Raw genomic sequence first — 17613 nt, forward strand, 5'->3', positions numbered from 1 at the left:
ATGACCTCTTAAGATGGACAGCATTTTGTTCTAGGCAATGGGGAAGTTAAAAGGAAGATGTAAGATACGGTCTGTAGGTTCAGGCAACAAAAAAGTTTCAGTTTGCCTTAATAGCAGCTACGTTTCACACCTCAACCCAGAAACCAGTTCAACAGGTAAAGTCACAGGGACCCAGAAGGGTTCTATGTCTTCTTTCCCTATTAGGATGTTGGGAAACATAGCTTAATTCCTGGAAGAAGCAACAGCTCTCAACTTCTTCAGTGGACTAAATTCCACATGACTTTATACTTGTAGGCAAGGAGCACATCTACCAACTCTGCTGCATTGTACCTTGCCAAGTATTTAATATTGTGCTCTGCACAAAATAAGCACTCAATAAAAACACTGATTGATTGATATTAAAATGACTTCTGTGCTCAGAATGTGAATGATGTTTTAAAATGCTAAATCATGGGATTAATGTTCTGAGGAATCAGTGGTATTTATTCAGCACTTACTATGTGCAGAACATTGTATTAAGTGTTTGGAACAGTACAATACAATGAAGTTGGTGGACGCATTCCCTTCTCACAAAGAGCTTACAGTCTAGAGGGATAAAGGGAGAGAAGGCATCAGAAAATTCAGGGGGTATTGAAGATTCAGAAGTTAAACGATTCAGATGGTTACAAATTGTTTGCAGTTCAAAGGAGAAGCAGCATGGTGTAGTGGATAGAGTATGAGCCTGGAACTCAGAAGGCACTTCTCTCTGCCTCAGTTACATCATCTGCAAAATGGGGATTGAGATTGCGGGCCCCACACGGGACAAGGGACTGTGTCCAATCTGATTTGCTTATATCCACTCCAGTGCTTAGTACAGTGCCTGGCACATAGTAAGTGCTTAAAAAATATCACAATAATAATAATTATTATTATCTCTTTAATCTTATTTCATGACAATTTCTTAAGAGTACAGGACTGTTGACTATATTATTCATGGGAAAAAATAATTGGCTATTTTGAAGCAGAATTGAGACTTTATTACTCTCCCACAACGTTGGTCACAGCGTTGCCTTCCTCAAAAGGATGTACTGCTGGTCTTCTTCCCACCAGTTGCAGACTCTGGCCATGATGTGGTAGGCAGATACTGCATTCCAGAAGCCAAAAGACCTTTTGAAAGACAGCGTGGCCTAGTAGATAGAACACAGACTTGCAAGTCAGGGGGATCTGGGTTCTATTCCCTGCCCAGACACTTGTCTGCTGTGTGACCTTGGACAAGTCAATTAACTTCTCTGTGCCTCAGTTGCCTCATCTGTAAAATGGGATTAGGACTGTGAGCCCCATATGGGACAGGGACTATGTCCAATCTCATTAACTTGTACTTACCCCAGTGCTTAGAACAGTGCTTGGCACATAGTATGTACTTAGAAGTATCATTATTATTGTTATTATTATTATTGGTAGTAACAGTATTAGTATTAGCATTAGTATTAAAAGACCTGGTGGCCATCCAGAAGTTTCAGAAAAGCTGCCGGGCATTTCTTTGACCTGCTTTGCAATTCAGGTCAAGCTTAGAGGACTGTTCTAGACAGTTATTCAATCTTATTTATTGAGAGCTGTGTGAAGAGCACTGTACTAAGTGCTTGGGAGCATACATTTCAACAATAAACAAATTGCCTGCCCACAGTGAGTTTACAGTCCATCCCTTCTAGACTGTAAGCTTGTTGTGGGTGGGGAATTTGTCTACTTAGCTACACTGTACACTTCCAGGCACTTAGAACAGTGCTCTCAGTACACTAAGTACCAATAAATATGATTGACTGATTAATTGATTGATTGTTCTGGTCCATCTGCCCTAAAACAGTCACCTCCATCCCCAGTGAATCTCACCAGACCAGAGGCCCCCCGACAGACTATTGTGATTAAGGGAATTCTGAGATGGGACATTCTGATTGTTTTAGTAGAAAGCCTGAGGAAACAGGTCACACAGGGGACAAGGGGTGGAGCTAGGATTGGAACCCAGGTCCTTCTGACTCCCAGGCCCATGCTCTATCCATTAGGCTAGACAGCTTCTCAGTACAGTTCTGAGTAATGATTTTCAAATCACCCTCGGCTGTGTATTGTCTTTCTGCTGCTCCTTCAGGAGTACCACTTTTTGCATATTCTGCAGCTGGTGCACTCTGTGGGTTGTTTGGCTGCTGTTCACTCTTCAAAGAGTTTCTTTTTTACTTCTGCAGCTGGTCCACCGTGTACCCATGGGCCATGGGTAACCCTTCCCTTCCCATCGACCCCCTTCCCTCTGCCCTACTTCCTTCCCCTCCCCACAGCACTTGTATATATTTGTACATATTTATTACTCTATTTATTTTACTTGTATATATTTACTACTCTATTTATTTTATTAATGATGTGCATATAGCAATTATTCTATTTATTCTGATGGTTTTGACACCTGTCTACATGCTTTGTTTTGTTGTCTGTTTCCCCCTTCTAGACTGTGAGCCTGTTGCTGGGTAGGGACTGTCTCTATATGTTGCCGACTTGTACTTCCCAAGCGCTTAGTACATTGGTGTGCGCACAGTAAGCGCTCAATAAATACTAATGAATGAATGAGTGAATGACAAAAGTTACCCACTGAAGCCAACACCCACCAAGCAGTGTTGCTTTGTAGAAAGAGCCCAGACCTGGGAGTCAGAGGACCTGGGTTCTAATCCTGGCTCTGTCAATTGCTTTCAGTGTGACCTTGGTCAGGTCATTAACCTCTCTGTGCCTCAGTTTCCTCAACTGTAAAATGGGGTTTAAATTCCTGTTCTACCTACTACTTAAACTGTGAGCCCCATGCAGAACAGGGGTCGTGTCCAACCTAATTAACTTGTACCTACCCCAGTGTTTAGAACAATGTGTGACATATAGGAAGTGCTTAACAAATGCATTAAAAATGCCTCCTTCTAGTCCCACCCCACTAGTAGCAGTAATTATTATAAGCACTGGCTGTGTGCAGATCGCTGTACTCAGCCCCACTAGCTGACAAAATCTTAGAATTTAAAAATTTGCTGATCCTCATCAGTGGATCGAAAAAGAGTGTTGATCTAACTTGACCCCACCGCCTGCCTGTTGTGTGACATGGGCAAGTCACTTAACTATTTTGTGCCTCAGTTACCTAATCTGTAAAATGCGGATTAAATTTCCCTCCCTCCCACTTAGACTGTGAGTTCCATGCGGGACAAGGACGATGTCCAACCTTATTATAATAATTAATGGTATTTGTTATGCACTTACTATGTGCCAGGCCCAGTACAGCGTTTGGCCATCTAAAGAAGACTTCAAGAGCCATTTTTAAAAATCTTGATTTAGCACTAAGAAAGCCTATCAGTGTCTGCTGGGTCTGGAACATACAGGGCTGATATTTGAATGAAAAAGTATTAAAACATGGCAACCCACCCATCTCTCCAAATATAAGCTTACTCTAGACTCTAAGCTCCTTGGGGTCAGGGAATGTGACTGTTTATTTTTGTATTATATTCTCCCAAGTGCTTAGTACAGTGCTCTGCACAGATGAAGTGTTCAATTAATATGATTGAATGCAGATGGAGCCATGCCTCTGAGCGTGAACTATCTTGGATGCCAAACTGACGTTAGTGTGAAGGGAATTAAGAACTCTTTCTGTCACCAGCAGATTCTTGAAAGCTGTTTACAACTGATTTGAATGTTGTGCATTTAGGGTGACTGCAGTGGACAGAGAATTCAGGTCATCTGTAGAACAGTGAGGGCTATATACACAGTACAGCCTGGGCTAGGGCATTCAGAAGAGTTTGCTCATCCTGAGCAGAAACTTTGGGAATATCAGACCAAGAAGCATAACAAGTGAACACATCAATACTGTGAAAAAACAGACTTGTACACACAATATGGAATGGATTTTCATTCATACATCAGCCTTGTCAACAATACCCATTCGCTTAACCGGATGTCAATAGGACCTATCATCTTCAAATGAGAAGACATGATTCTCTCAGCCTCTTTCCCTCTCCCAGATTTGTGAATGTATGTGTTCCATTAAAAATTCACTTCTATTTATTCTGGTTCTATGACTCACGGATATGTCTGTGCTTGTCTCTCCCACCAGAGTGTAAGCTCCCTGTGAGAAGGAAACAGGGTTTTGCCCTTTTGCCTATCCAAACCCTTAGTACAGTAGGTTGAATTCAGCATACACCATTACTCTTGGACATTTTACTATTTATCTGGCAACATTCAGTGAGGCCTGAAGCAATTGAACATATAATAGTTGTGGTATTAGTTAAATGCTTACTATGTGCCAAACACTGTACTAAGAGTTGGGGTGGATACAAGCAAATTGGGTTGGAGACTGTCCCTATTCCATGTGGGGCTCACGGTCTCAATTCTCATTTTACAGGTGAGGTAACTGAGGCACAGAGAAGTCAAGTGATTTGCCCAAGGTCACACAGTAGACATGTGGTGGAGCTGGGATTAGAACCTATGACCTTCTGACTTCCAGGCCCAAACTTTATTGTTAATATAGGCACAAACATAATATGCTGAATATTTGCTTGACAGCCCTCACAGAAGACAGTAATGCTGAATAAAAATGATATTAAACGTTCCACTCCACATTTTAGGATATGATATGAACCCTCTTACAATGTAATTCAAAGTTCCCATATTAAATTAGGAATTACATTTACCTGGAGGATTCAAGGAAAAGAGATATTATTTTGACTTTTGAGTCCTTGTACCTTTCTCTTTCCCTCTTTCTATACTCTACTTAGGAACACTGCCTTCCAAAGTGGAGCATAAAGGCCCCATCTCCCCTACCTCTGCCCAGAATATGTCCGAACTCTTCTGCAACAGAAACTAGGTAGAACAGGATCTTCCTAAAATGTAATAATTATTACTGTTCTATCTGTTAAGTGCTTACTCTGTGCAAAGCATTGAAATAAGCGTTGGGATAGACACAAGGCAATTAGGTTGGACACAGTACTTATCCCTCATTGAGTTCACAATCTAAGTAGGAGAGAAAATATTCACTCAATCATATTTATTGTACACTTACTGTATGCAGAGCACTGTGCTAAGCGCTTGGGAAGTACAAGTCGGCAACATATGGAGACGGTCCCTACCTACAGAACAATGGGCTCACAGTCTAGAAGGGGGAGACAGACAACAAAACAAAACATGCAGACAGGTTACAAAATCATCAGAACAAACATTCATTCATTCATTCATTCAATCGTATTTATTTAGCGCTTACAGTGTGCAGAGCACTGTACTAAGCGCTTGGGAAGTGCATGTTGGCAACATATAAAGATGGCCCCTACCCAACAATGGGCTCACAGTCTAGAAATAGGCATTTGAGTCCCCATTTTACAGATGAGAAAAGAGAGAGGTTTGCAGAAGTTTACAAAGAATGTTAATGATTTACCCAAGGTAATCCAGCAGGCAATTGGCAGAACCAGGATTAAAACACAAGTCCTCTGACCACCAGGCCTGTGCTATTTCCACTAGGCCAGACTGGCATGTGAGGAGAGAGATGGATTCAGGGCATTAAAAACCTTCTTCAGAAACTTTAGAAAGTGGCATGGCCTAATGGCCTAGTGCAATAGGCCTGGGCGCCGAAGGTGCTGGGTTATAATCCTGTCACAGCAACTTGTTTGCTGTTTGACCTTGGGCTAGTTACTTTACATCTCTGCACCTCAGGTCCCTCACCTTTTAAATTGAAATTAAGACTGTGAGCCCCCCGTGGGACATGGATTGGGTCCAACCTGATTATCTTTTTTTTCTTTTAATTATATTTGCTAGTTGCTTTCTATTTGTCAAACACTGTTCTAACTGCTGGGGTAGGTACAAATGAATTAGGTCACACACAGCCCCTGTCCCACATGGGACTCACAGTCTTGGTACAAGGGAAAACAGGTAGCCCTATTTCATAGTTGAGGAACTTTAGGGACAGAGAAGTTAAGTTACCTGCCCAAAGCCACACAGCAAGTAATCGACAAGTCCAGGATTCGAACCCAAGTCTTTCTGACTCCCAGGCCCATGTTCTATCCATTAGGTCATGCTCTAGAATTAGGTCTTTCTGAATGTTATATTTGCTGGGATTGTCAGAGTGATAATTGAGAAGCAGTAGTGATAAGAGAAAGAAATACATGGAATTAGTTAAATGAGAGTCAATTCAGATTAGAGAAGCAGCGTGGCTCATTGGAAAGAGCACGGGTTTGGGAGTCAGAGGTCATGGGTTCAAATCCTGGCTTCACCACATGTCTGCTGGGTGACCTTGGGGAAGTCACTTAAATTCTCTGAGCTTCCATTACCTCACCTGTAAAATGGGGATTAAGACTGTGAGCCGCACGTGGGACAACCTAATCACCTGTATCCCCCAAGCGCTTAGAACAGTGCTTTGCCCTTAGTAAGTGCTTAACAAATACCATCATTATTATCATTATTATTAATCTCATCATTCCAAATTTCCCAGCGGAGATGACAATGAAAAAGCATAAAAATGCCACATAGGAGAACAGCTCCAGCACATTTGTCAACCTTTTAAGAATGAAATTGTCATAAATGTGCCATTTTCTGTCACCTGCTCTGCGATAAATATAGAATGTAAATTGATGTTGAAGTGAACATTTTAAAGGGAGCTTAATCCCCATTTTACAGGCGAGGTAACTCAGGCAGAGAGAAGTTAAGTGTCTTGCCCAAGGTCGCACAGCAGAAGAGTGGCAGAGGCAGGATTAAATCCCATGTCCTATGACTTCCAAGCCCGCGCTGTTTCCACTAAGCCACACTGTTTCCCTATCCTCCCTCCTCTCTGCATAGAGTGTGCACTTGGCTGTGTAAACACACAGTATTTATGTTAATATTCTTCTTCTCAACTCTTTCCCTTATCCCTAATGCTGATACTATACCTACCCCTAATTTGTCAGAAGCAGCATGGTGAAGTGAATAAAGCCCGGACCTAGGAGTCAGAAGGTTATGAGATCTAATCCTGGCTCTACCACTGTTTGCTGTGTGATCTTGGACAAGTCACTTCACTCCTCTGGTCCTTGGTTTCCTCATCTGTAAAATGGGATTGAGATTGTGAGCTCCACGTGGGACAGAGACTGTGTCCAAGCTGATTTGCTTATATACACCCCAGCTCTTAGTAAAGTGCCTGGCTCATAGTAAGTGCTTAATAAATGTAATTATTATTATTATCATCATTATTACTATTCATTTTATTAATTTTGTTAATGATGTGCATATAGCTTTAATTCTCTTTGTTTGGATGATTTTCATACCTGTCTACAGGTTTTGTTTTGTTGTCTGCCTCCCCTTCTAGACTGTCAGCCCATTGGTGGGTAGGGGCCGTCTCTATATGTTGCCGACTTGGACTTCCCAAGTGCTTAATATAGTGCTCTGCACACAGTAAGTGCTCAATAAATACAATTGAATTAATTAATTAATGTCTAGCTCCCCCTATATACTGTAAGCTTTCATTCATTAATTCAATTGTATTTATTGAGAGCTTACTTTGTGCGGAGCACTATACTAAACACTTGGGAAGTACAAGTTGGTAAAATATAGAGACAGTCTCTACCCAACAATGGGCTCACAGTCTAAAAGGGGGAGACAGACAATAAAACAAAATATGTGGTCAGGTATCAAGTCATCAGAATAAATAGAAGTAAAGTTAGATGCACTTCACTGACAAAATAAATAGAATAGTAAATATGTACAAGTAAAAGAAATAGAGTAATAAATCTGTACAAACATATATACAGGTGCTGTAGAGAGGGAAAGGAGGTAGGGCGGGGGAGATGAGGAGGGGGACAGGAAAAAGAGGGCTCAGTCTGGGAAGGCCTCTTGGAGGAGGTGAGCTCTCAGTAGGGCTTTGAAGGGAAAAAGAGAGCTGGCCTGGAGGATGTGCGGAGGGAGGACATTCCAGGCACAGACTCCGTCCTCTCCTGGTTCTCCTCTTATTTCCCCGGTCGTTCTTTCTCAGTCTCTTTGCAGGCTCCTCCTTCCCCTCCCATCCTCTTATTGTGGGGGTTCCCCAAGGTTCAGTGCTTGGTCCCCTTCTGTTCTCGATCTACACGGACTCCCTTGGTGACCTCATTCGCTCCCACGGCTTCAACTATCATCTCTACGCTGATGACACCCAGATCTACATCTCTGCCCCTGCTCTCTCCACCTCTCTCCAGGCTCGCATCTCCTCCTGCCTTCAGGACATCTCCATTTGGATGTCTGCCCGCCACCTAAAGCTCAACATGTCGAAGACTGAACTCCTTGTCTTCCCTCCCAAACCTTGCCCTCTCCCTGACTTTCCCATCTCTGTTGACGGCACTACCATCTTTCCCGTCTCACAAGCCCGCAACCTTAGTGTCATCCTCGACTCTGCTCTCTCATTCACCCCTCACATCCAAGCCGTCACCAAAACCTGCCGGTCTCAGCTCCGCAACATTGCCAAGATCCAGCCTTTCCTCTCCATCCCAACCACTACCCTGCTCATTCAAGCTCTCATCCTATCCCGTCTGGACTACTGCATCAGCCTTCTCTCTGATCTCCCAACCTCGTGTCTCTCTCCACTTCAATCCATACTTCATGCTGCTGCCCGGATTATCTTTGTCCAGAAACGCTCTGGGCATATTACTCCCCTCCTCAAAAATCTCCAGTGGCTACCAATCAATCTGCGCATCAGGCAGAAACTCCTCACCCTCGGCTTCAAGGCTCTCCATCACCTCGCCCCCTCCTACCTCACCTCCCTTATCTCCTTCTACAGCCCAACCCGCACCCTCTGCTCCTCTGCCGCTAATCTCCTCACTGTACCTCGTTCTCGCCTGTCCCGCTATCGACCCCCGGCCCACATCATCCCCCTGGCCTGGAATGCCCTCCCTCTGCCCATCCGCCAAGCTAGCTCTCTTCCTCCCTTCAAGGCCCTATGGAGAGCTCACCTCCTCCAGGAGGCCTTCCCTGACTGAGCCCCTTCCTTCGTCTCCCCCTCGTCCCCCTCTCCATCCCCCCATCTCACCTCCTTCCCTTCCCCACAGCACCTGTATATATGTATATATGTTTGTACATATTTATTACTCTATTTATTTATTTATTTTACTTGTACATATCTATTCTATTTATTTTATTTTGTTAGTATGCTTGGTTTTGTTCTCTGTCTCCCCTTTTAAACTGTGAGCCCACTGTTGGGTAGGGACTGTCTCTATATGTTGCCAATTCGTACTTCCCAAGCGCTTAGTACAGTGCTCTGCACATAGTAAGCGCTCAGTAAATACGATTGATGATGATGATGATGACGTGGGCTGGGGGTCGACGGCGGAACAGGCGAGAATGAGGCACAATGAGGAGGTTAGTGGCAGACTAGCGGAGGGTGCGGGCTGGGCGGGCTGTAGAAGGAGAGAAGGGAGGTGAGGTAGGAGGGGGCGAGGTGATGGAGAGCCTTGAAGCTGAGAGTGAGGAGTTTTTGCTTGATGCGTAGGTTGACTGGTAGCCACTGGAGATTTTTGAGGAGGGGAGTAACATGCACAGAGCGTTTCTGCACAGAAATGATCCGGGCAGCAGTGTGAAGTATAGACTGAAGTGGGGAGAGACAGGAAGATGGGAGATCAGAGAGGAGGCTGATGCAGTAATCCAGTCGGAATAGGATAAGAGATTGAACCAGCACGGTAGCAGTTTGGATGGAGAGGAAAGGGCAGATCTTGGCCTTGTTGCAGAGGTGAGACCGGCAGGTTTTGGTGATGGATTGGATGTGAGGGGTGAACGAGAGAGCAGAGTCGAGGATGACACCAAATTTGCGGGCTTGTGAGATGGGAAGGATGTTAGTGCCTTCAACAGTGATGGGAAAATCAGGGAGAGGGCAGGGTTTGGGAGGGAAGATAAGGAGTTCAAAAATCTCCCCTGGCTACCAATCAGCCTACACATCAGGCAAACACTCAACAGTGATGGGAAAGTCAGGGAGAGGGCAGGGTTTGGGAAGGAAGATAAGGAGTTCAAAAACCTCCAGTGGCTACCAATCAACCTATGCATCAGGCAAAATCTCCTCCCCCTCGGCTTGAAGGCTCTCCATCACCTCGCCCCCTCCTACCTCACCTCCCTTTTCTCCTTCTACAGCCCAGCTCGCACCCTCTGCTCCTCTGCCACTAATCTCCTCACTGTGCCTCGTTCTTGCCTGTCCTGCCATCGACCCCCAGCCCACATCATCCCCCTGGCCTGGAATGCCCTCCCTTCACACATCCACAGAGCTAGCTCTCTTTCTCCCTTTCTCCCTTCAAAGCCCTTCTGAGAGCTCACCTCCTCCAGGAGGCCTTCCCAGACTGAGCCTCCTCCTTCCTCTCCCCCTCCTCCCCCTCCCCATCCCTCCTGGCTTACCTCCTTCCCCTTCCCACAGCACCTGTATATATGAATATATGTTTGTATGTACTTATTACTCTATTCATTTATTTTATTTGTACATATTTATTCTATTTATTTTATTTTATTAATATGTTTTGTTTTGTTGTCTATCTCCCCCTCCTAGACTGTGAGCCTGCTGTTGGTTAGGAACCATCTCTATATGTTGCCAACTTGTACTTCCCAAGCGCTTAGTACAGTGATCTGCACACAATACGCTCTCAATAAATACGATTGAATGAATGAATGAGTTCAGTCTTGGACATCTTGAGTTTTAGATGGCAGGCAAACATCCAGATGGAGATGTCTTGAAGGCAGGAGGAGACACGAGCCTGAAGGGAGGGAGAGAGAGCAGGGACAGAGATGTAGATTTGGGTTTCATCAGCGTAGAGATGATAGTTGAAGCTGTGGGAGTGAATGAGTTCACCAAGGGAGTGAGTGTAGCTAGAGAACAGAAGGGTACCAAGAACTGACCCTTGAGGAACCCCTACAGTAAGGGGATGGGAGGGGAAGGAGGAGTCTACAAAGGAGACTGAGAATGAACGGCCGGAGAGATGAGGAGAACCAGGAGAGAACGGAGTCTGTGAAGCCAAGGTTGGATAGTGTGTTGAGGAAAAGGGGGTGGTCCACAGTGTCGATGGTAGTTGAGAGGTCGAGGAGGATTAGGGTAGTTTATGAGCCGTTGGATTTGGCAAGCAGCAGGTCATTTGAGAGGGCAGTTTCGGTGAAATGTAGGGGATGGAAGCCAGATTGGAGGGGGTCGAGGAGAGATTTGACATTGAGGAATTGGAAGCAGAGGGTGTAGACAACTCGTTCAAGGAGTTTGGAAAGGAATAGTAGCAGGGAGATAAGGCGATAACTAGAAGGGGAGGTGGGGTCAAGAGAACGTTTTTTAGGATGGGGAAGACGTGGGGATGTTTGAAGGCAGAGGGGAAGGAACCAGTGGAGAGTGAGCGGTTGAAGGTGGAAGTTAAGAAAGGGAGGAGGGAAGGAGCGAGAGATTTCATAAACTTGTGAGCAGGAATTGTTCCCACTATGTCTGGAAAACTGTATTTTCCCAAGGGCTTAGTACAGTGCTCTGCACACAATGAGGGGCTCCAAAAATACCACTAAGAAGGATTGGATCTGACATGCAAATATTAAAGAAATAAACAGCCTCATTGTTTCTTGAAAACATTTCTTCTCTCCTTCCTGTTCCAACTCTCCTTCGGACACACATCTACTTACACTAACTCTATGTGCAATAATTTGCTTCTTAATCTTTCATCATTAGATAATTACGAAATAGTTTCTTTGTGATACTCATGATCAATGATCCTTGGTTATTTGTCTCAGAGTCTTTCCCTCTATGGCATACATGGTTTAAATACACTTCGTTGAAGATTCTTCACCATATTACATAATTTGAAACTGATTCATGGACTTAGAGTTTCTTTTTTATTTATTTTATGGTATTTGTTGTGCTAATTATATGCCAGGGACTGTACTAAGCAGTGAGGTAGAACAAGCTATTCAGTTTGGACACAGTTTGTGTCCCACATGGTGTTCACAGTATTAATCCCCATTTTACAGACAAGGTAACTGAAGCACATAGAACTGAAGTGACTTTCCCAAAGTCACACAGCAGACAAGTGGTGGAGTCAGGATTAGGATCCTGGAATTTCTGACTCCAAATCTGTGTTCTATCCACTAGGTCACGCTGCTTCTCGAAGCAGCTGGAGTTGAGTGAGCACAAAATATGGAGATATTATAATCAACAACCTGCCCCAGTGATATTTTATAATTGCTTAGTTTTCTACTCGACAGGAGCTCTGTAGGGTTGTCACCTCTGAGTAATCAGATCCCAGGGGTCCTTTAGCTAAACATATAGAGTGTCCCACCTGCACAGAAGGAGTATTGTGAAACCTGTAAGAAAATGTTTCTATTCAGCAGTCCAGATCTTGGTTCCACTACATTTTCCTGAGTTCCAGGACTTGTTTGGAACTGATAGTTAAGTAATGAAAAAGATGTCGGGAATGTAACGATTTATAAAGTATTTGAAGCAGTCTTTAGAAAAAGCAAAGGATATTCCCTCTACAGGCAAAGTCTTGGTTACATTTGAAGAGATCGCAGGATATGAATTTTGCTATTATATGCATATGTAAGAATATCTGTGTGTTCTTTCTATATATGTACCTGTCTTTGAGTTCCAAGATGAGGCTATTGAAGGTAAGAGGTTTAATCATTCACATGGGTGGAACTGATAAAACTGAAGACTTGTTTAATGCACACTACAATCAGTTACTTTTGTGGGACAGATGGGGTAACATAATCTATGGAGTTTCTTCCTTAGCATTTTAATGTAAATGAAGTGTTTGCAATGCTAGATTCAAAGCCAACCTCTGAAGTTATTGTCCTCCTCCCCTTCTCTATCTCAATGCAGAACGATTTAGGGTATTTGAATTATTTTAAGAGGTTTGCCTTTTTGCCTTTGGAGAGTTTTTTTATAGAATATTATTCTCTTTCATTTCAGTCTTTCCAAATTTCAGTTTTTCCATCAGTCCTTCATCTTTTGCGGTTCATTTTGTACTCCCTGTTTCTGATATCCTACGACCTGAGATAACTTAGTCCCTTTGAATTCAATTTGATGATGCGCAGAACCCAGTAAGCATCTCACCTGTTGTTTCCAAGAAATAAATCCCCAGAGAGCAACACAGAATGAATCTTGGAACCTGGTAGAACATTTCCTTCCTTTCAAATGACCATGAAAAGTTCTAGAGGTAGGGATAGGCTTCAAGAGGAATGGCAGCTTTTGTTTGATTTTCTGGTTCCTTCTCTCCAGACATTGCAGAAATAGTAAAAAAAGAGAACATCTGCCCCATCTAAGCTGCAAGAGTTTTGTATGATACAAAGGGTTTGCAGACAGATTTTTTTTGAAAACAGGTTTAGGCAAGGAAATTCATGCAAATCATCAATCGTATTTATTGAGCGCTTACTGTGTGCAGAGCACTGTACTAAGCGCTTGATAATGTTGGCATTTGTTAAATGCTTACTATGTGCAAAGCACTGTTCTAAACGCTTGGGGGGATACAAAGTGATCAGGTTGTCCCACGTGGGGCTCACAGTCTTAATCCCCATTTTACAGATGAGGTAACTGAGGCTCAGAGAAGTTAAGTGACTTGCCCAAGGTCACACAGGAGACATGTGGTGGAGCCGGGATTCGAACCCATGACCTCTGACTCCAAAGCCCGTGCTCTTTCCACTGAGCCACGCTGCTTTCTGATGGCCCCATAAGATCAAATACAAAAAAAAATTCAGGTGGAAAAGAAGCTTTTACAAAAAGATCAGGCTCTTTATAGTTTTTAATCTCAAATTTATTGGATTTAAATTTGATTTGGACGCTGCTTAAAATGCAATATACTGAAAGAGACATCAGACATCACCTTCGAAAGGCAATGTGGTCTAGTGGATAGAGTACTGGCCTGGGAGTCAGAAGGAACTAGGTTTTAATCCCAGCTCCACCTGTCTGCTGTATGACCTCGGCAAGTCATTTAATTTCTTTGTACCTCAGGCACCCCATCTTTAAAATGGGGATTAAGAATGAGAGCCCCATGTGGGTTGTGGACAGTGTCCAACCTGATTAGCTTGTATCTACCTCAGTGCTTAGTACAGTTTCTGGTAAATAGTAAGCACTTAACAAATACTATTTTTTTGCTTACTTCAACAAATATATATTATATATATATATATATATATATATATATATATATATATGATTTCGTTATATTTGCAATAACTCCAACCCAATTCACATGCAATAACAAAAACAGTTGGGGAAATTTCAGTTAAAAAGTGGACTCTAGGACCAAATCCTCTTGAACAATAAGAGCCTATAATTTATATTTTGAAATGCAAGAGTCAACATCATGGTATCACAGAGGGAAGAACATTACAGCAAGTAAAAATCTCCTCTTACCTAGTTATTACCTGGTAGTGTGTGAGGTACAGAGAAACAGCATGGCTCAGAGGAAAGAGCACAGGCTTTGGAGTCAGAGGTCATGGGTTCAAATCTCAGCTCTGTCAACTTTCAACTGTGTGACTTTGGGCAGGTCACTTAACTTCTCTGGCCCTCAGTTACCTCATCTGTAAAATGGGGATTAAGACTGTGAGCCCCCCGTGGGACAACCTGATCATCTTCTACCCTCCCCAGTGCTTAGAACAGTAGCACATAGTAAGCGCTTAATAAATGCCATCATTATTATAATTATTACTATGAAAGGTGCATTCACACACTGAGTTTACTAGGGGCTGTTTAGCAGTTATGCAGTACTAGAAAATGTCAGTAATTCATATTTGTTGAGCTCTTACTGCATGCAGAGGGCTACATTAAGTGATAAGCAAGATGGCCCCCGAGTGGTTGAATTCATTTATTGCACAGTGACTGAGTGGTTAATGTCAAGTCACTGAGCAACTACTCTGTGCAAAGCTTTGCACTAAGAACTGAGGAAACACCAGAAGCAGAGACTCAGGATCTGAACTCAGGTGGCTTGCATACTTAGATATAGAATTAGGCCTGAAAGCCAGGTGAGTCCAGTGAGGACGACAGAAAGCATGTGAGCAGCCCTCTCTCTGGAACCAAAGGAATCATGCCTGGGTCTGAATTAATGGAATCAAATGTAATTTTGTCATCATTCACTCTAATGCTACTTTTTTTCCATTTACCTTCAGATTAAACACATATATTAGCGTGATGTACCCGGGCAATATCACTGTAGTCACTGAATTCATTCTTATGTGAGTCGCTTATCTCCCAGAATTCCAGCTCCTTCTCTTTTTGGTGATTCTGGCAATCTATCTGATCAGCCTTTTGGGAAATTTTGGATTGACTGTGCTAATCACAATCGATTCTCGACTTCACACTCCAGTGTACTTTTTTCTTGGCAACTTGTCTGCCTTGGATCTTTCATATTCTTCAGCCACTGCTCCCAAGATGCTTGCAGACGTCTTTCTGGAGGTAAGAACTATTTCCTTGATAGAATGTGCCATCCAGATGCATCTCTTACTGGCCTGTATAACCACAGAGGGTTACCTCCTGGTGGGCATGACATATGATTACTTCATGACAATCTGCAACCCTCTACTCTATGTGGTTGCTATGTCCCCCAGAGTTTGCACTCAGCTCATACTTGGTTCATATCTCATTGGTTTGCTCCAGAGACTCATTAAGGTGCTGCTGATATTCCGTCTGCCATTTTGCAAGTCAAATGTCATCAATCATTTCTTCTGTGATCTCCCCCCGGTATTAAAATGATCTTGCAGTAACACTTTCCCCAATGAGGTCTTGCTTTTCAGCCTGGGGTTTTTCAGTGGAACTCTCACACCTCTGGAAATTGCAGTATCATCCACTCTGCAGCAGGGAGATGCAAGGCCTTCTGCACCTGTGTCTCCCACATAATGGTGTTTGGCCTATTATATGGTACCGCCATCTTCATATACATTCGGCCCAGTTCACATTACGTGCCAGAGAATGACAAAGTGGTTTCTGTGTTTTATACTCTTGTGATAACAATGCTGAATCCTCTGATCTACAGCTCGAGAAACAAAGATGAGAAGAATGCCCCGTGGAAAATAACACATGGAAAAGCATAGTCTTGGAGGATATAATGCATTTCTCATGTAAAATGATGAATGTTTTTCAAGATGCATGTTCTCATCAAGGTAGTTCTGTAAATTGTGCATTGCATCTTTGAATCGGATACTGAGATATATTCAACAGCAGTTGTTAAACTGTCATAGGTAGGGCTTGCTATAACTGTACAAACAAGCCAGGTGTGAAAAACCATAGCTAAGGCAAAAATTAAGGCCATTATCTGGATAATTCTAAGGTAGAATGGTTTCAGACTGAACTGTCTTTCACATCTCCATACGTAGTCATTTTATTGGAAGGTTTTGCCCTCAGGAATGCAATTCCTACTGTATTCAAATGTTGCTGAAACCATCAATCATTGGCAATTAGGGCCATGAGGAACTGGAATTCTTTGCACCAGTGTTCCATATGCCATTTTGCTGTAGGAGATACCATGTGAAAAGGAACACTCATGATTAGGGTTTCTATTGCCAACATTGTAAAAGAATTTACCTTTGGCCTTTTGAACTGAATCTAAAGATAATTAATCTTTGAATTATTTCCACATTATTGTAACTCAGGTGGGTTTTTGTCCCTTCACTAAGGAATGAGGGATCAGCAGTTTGTAATGAAGAGGCAAAGCAAAGTGCAACAAACTTTTTTACGAGCTTTTCAAGAAAGAGGTTGAGAAAAATTTCAGTCGTTCTTTTATGTGCCCAAGAGCTAACCTTCTCCCATTTTGGTCTCAGGACAAAAATCTGAAAATAGGCAGGAGAAAAGAGATTGCAGCAAATCCTCAATCAATAACTCCATCAATAGTATTTATTGAGCTTCTATTCTGTGTTGAGCATTGTCAAGTACGACCTAGAGGAAAGAGCATGGGCCTGGGAGTCAGAGCATCAGGGTGCTAATCCCAGCTCTGGCAGTTGCCTGTGGAGGGTGCTAGGGTGAGTCACTTTACTTCTCTCTGCCTGCAATTCCTCATTTGTAAAAGGGGGATTCGGTGACTGTTGGGGATTCAGCGACTGTTCTCCCTCTTGCTTAAACTGTGAAGCTGATGTAGCACATGGACTGTAGCCAGCCTTTGTCTTTTCCCTAGTGCTTAAAGCAGTTTTTTTTTGCCCATAGTAAGCACTTAACAAGTACCATACTAATAATTATTATTGTTATTCTTACAATAGGGTTAATAGATTCTATCCCTGACCTTGAAGAGCAAATACCTGCAGGTAGAGACAGAGAACTCTGGGGTCTGCTCACAGAAAGCAAAGGGGGGAATTCAGTTTCTGCTTTCAGCTCTGCGCTGTTGAATTAAGTCCTTAGTTGTGAAAAATTTTAGTAATAATAATTGTGGTATTTGCTAAGTGCTTACTGTGTGACAGGCACTGTACTAAGCGCTGGGGTGATTGGGCTCATTCATTCATTCAATCATATTTATTGAGCACTTACTGTGTGCAGTGCACAGTACTAAGCGCTTGGGAAGTACAAGTCGGCAACATATATGGTCCCTACCCAACGACGGGCTCACAGTCTAGAAGGGGGATACAGACAACAAAACAAAACATGTAGACAGGTGTTAAAATTGTCAGAACAAATAGAATTAAAGCTATCGACCCACATCAGCTCACAGTATTGATCCC

General features: G+C 43.0%; 1 protein-coding gene across 1 annotated transcript; it reads left to right on the forward strand.

Moving 5' to 3' along the window:
• Nucleotides 1–37: 37 nt before the first annotated feature.
• LOC119924040 (olfactory receptor 1002-like) lies at nt 38–15999 on the forward strand. The gene is made up of 3 exons (XM_038743129.1): nt 38–155; nt 15165–15577; nt 15703–15999. Exons 1-3 carry the CDS (start codon nt 38–40, stop codon nt 15997–15999), a joined length of 828 nt encoding a protein of 275 aa, XP_038599057.1.
• The last annotated feature ends 1614 nt before the right edge of the window (nt 16000–17613 follow it).

Source organism: Tachyglossus aculeatus, unplaced genomic scaffold (genome assembly GCF_015852505.1).
Source record: "Tachyglossus aculeatus isolate mTacAcu1 unplaced genomic scaffold, mTacAcu1.pri scaffold_78_arrow_ctg1, whole genome shotgun sequence".
Taxonomy (NCBI): domain Eukaryota; kingdom Metazoa; phylum Chordata; class Mammalia; order Monotremata; family Tachyglossidae; genus Tachyglossus; species Tachyglossus aculeatus.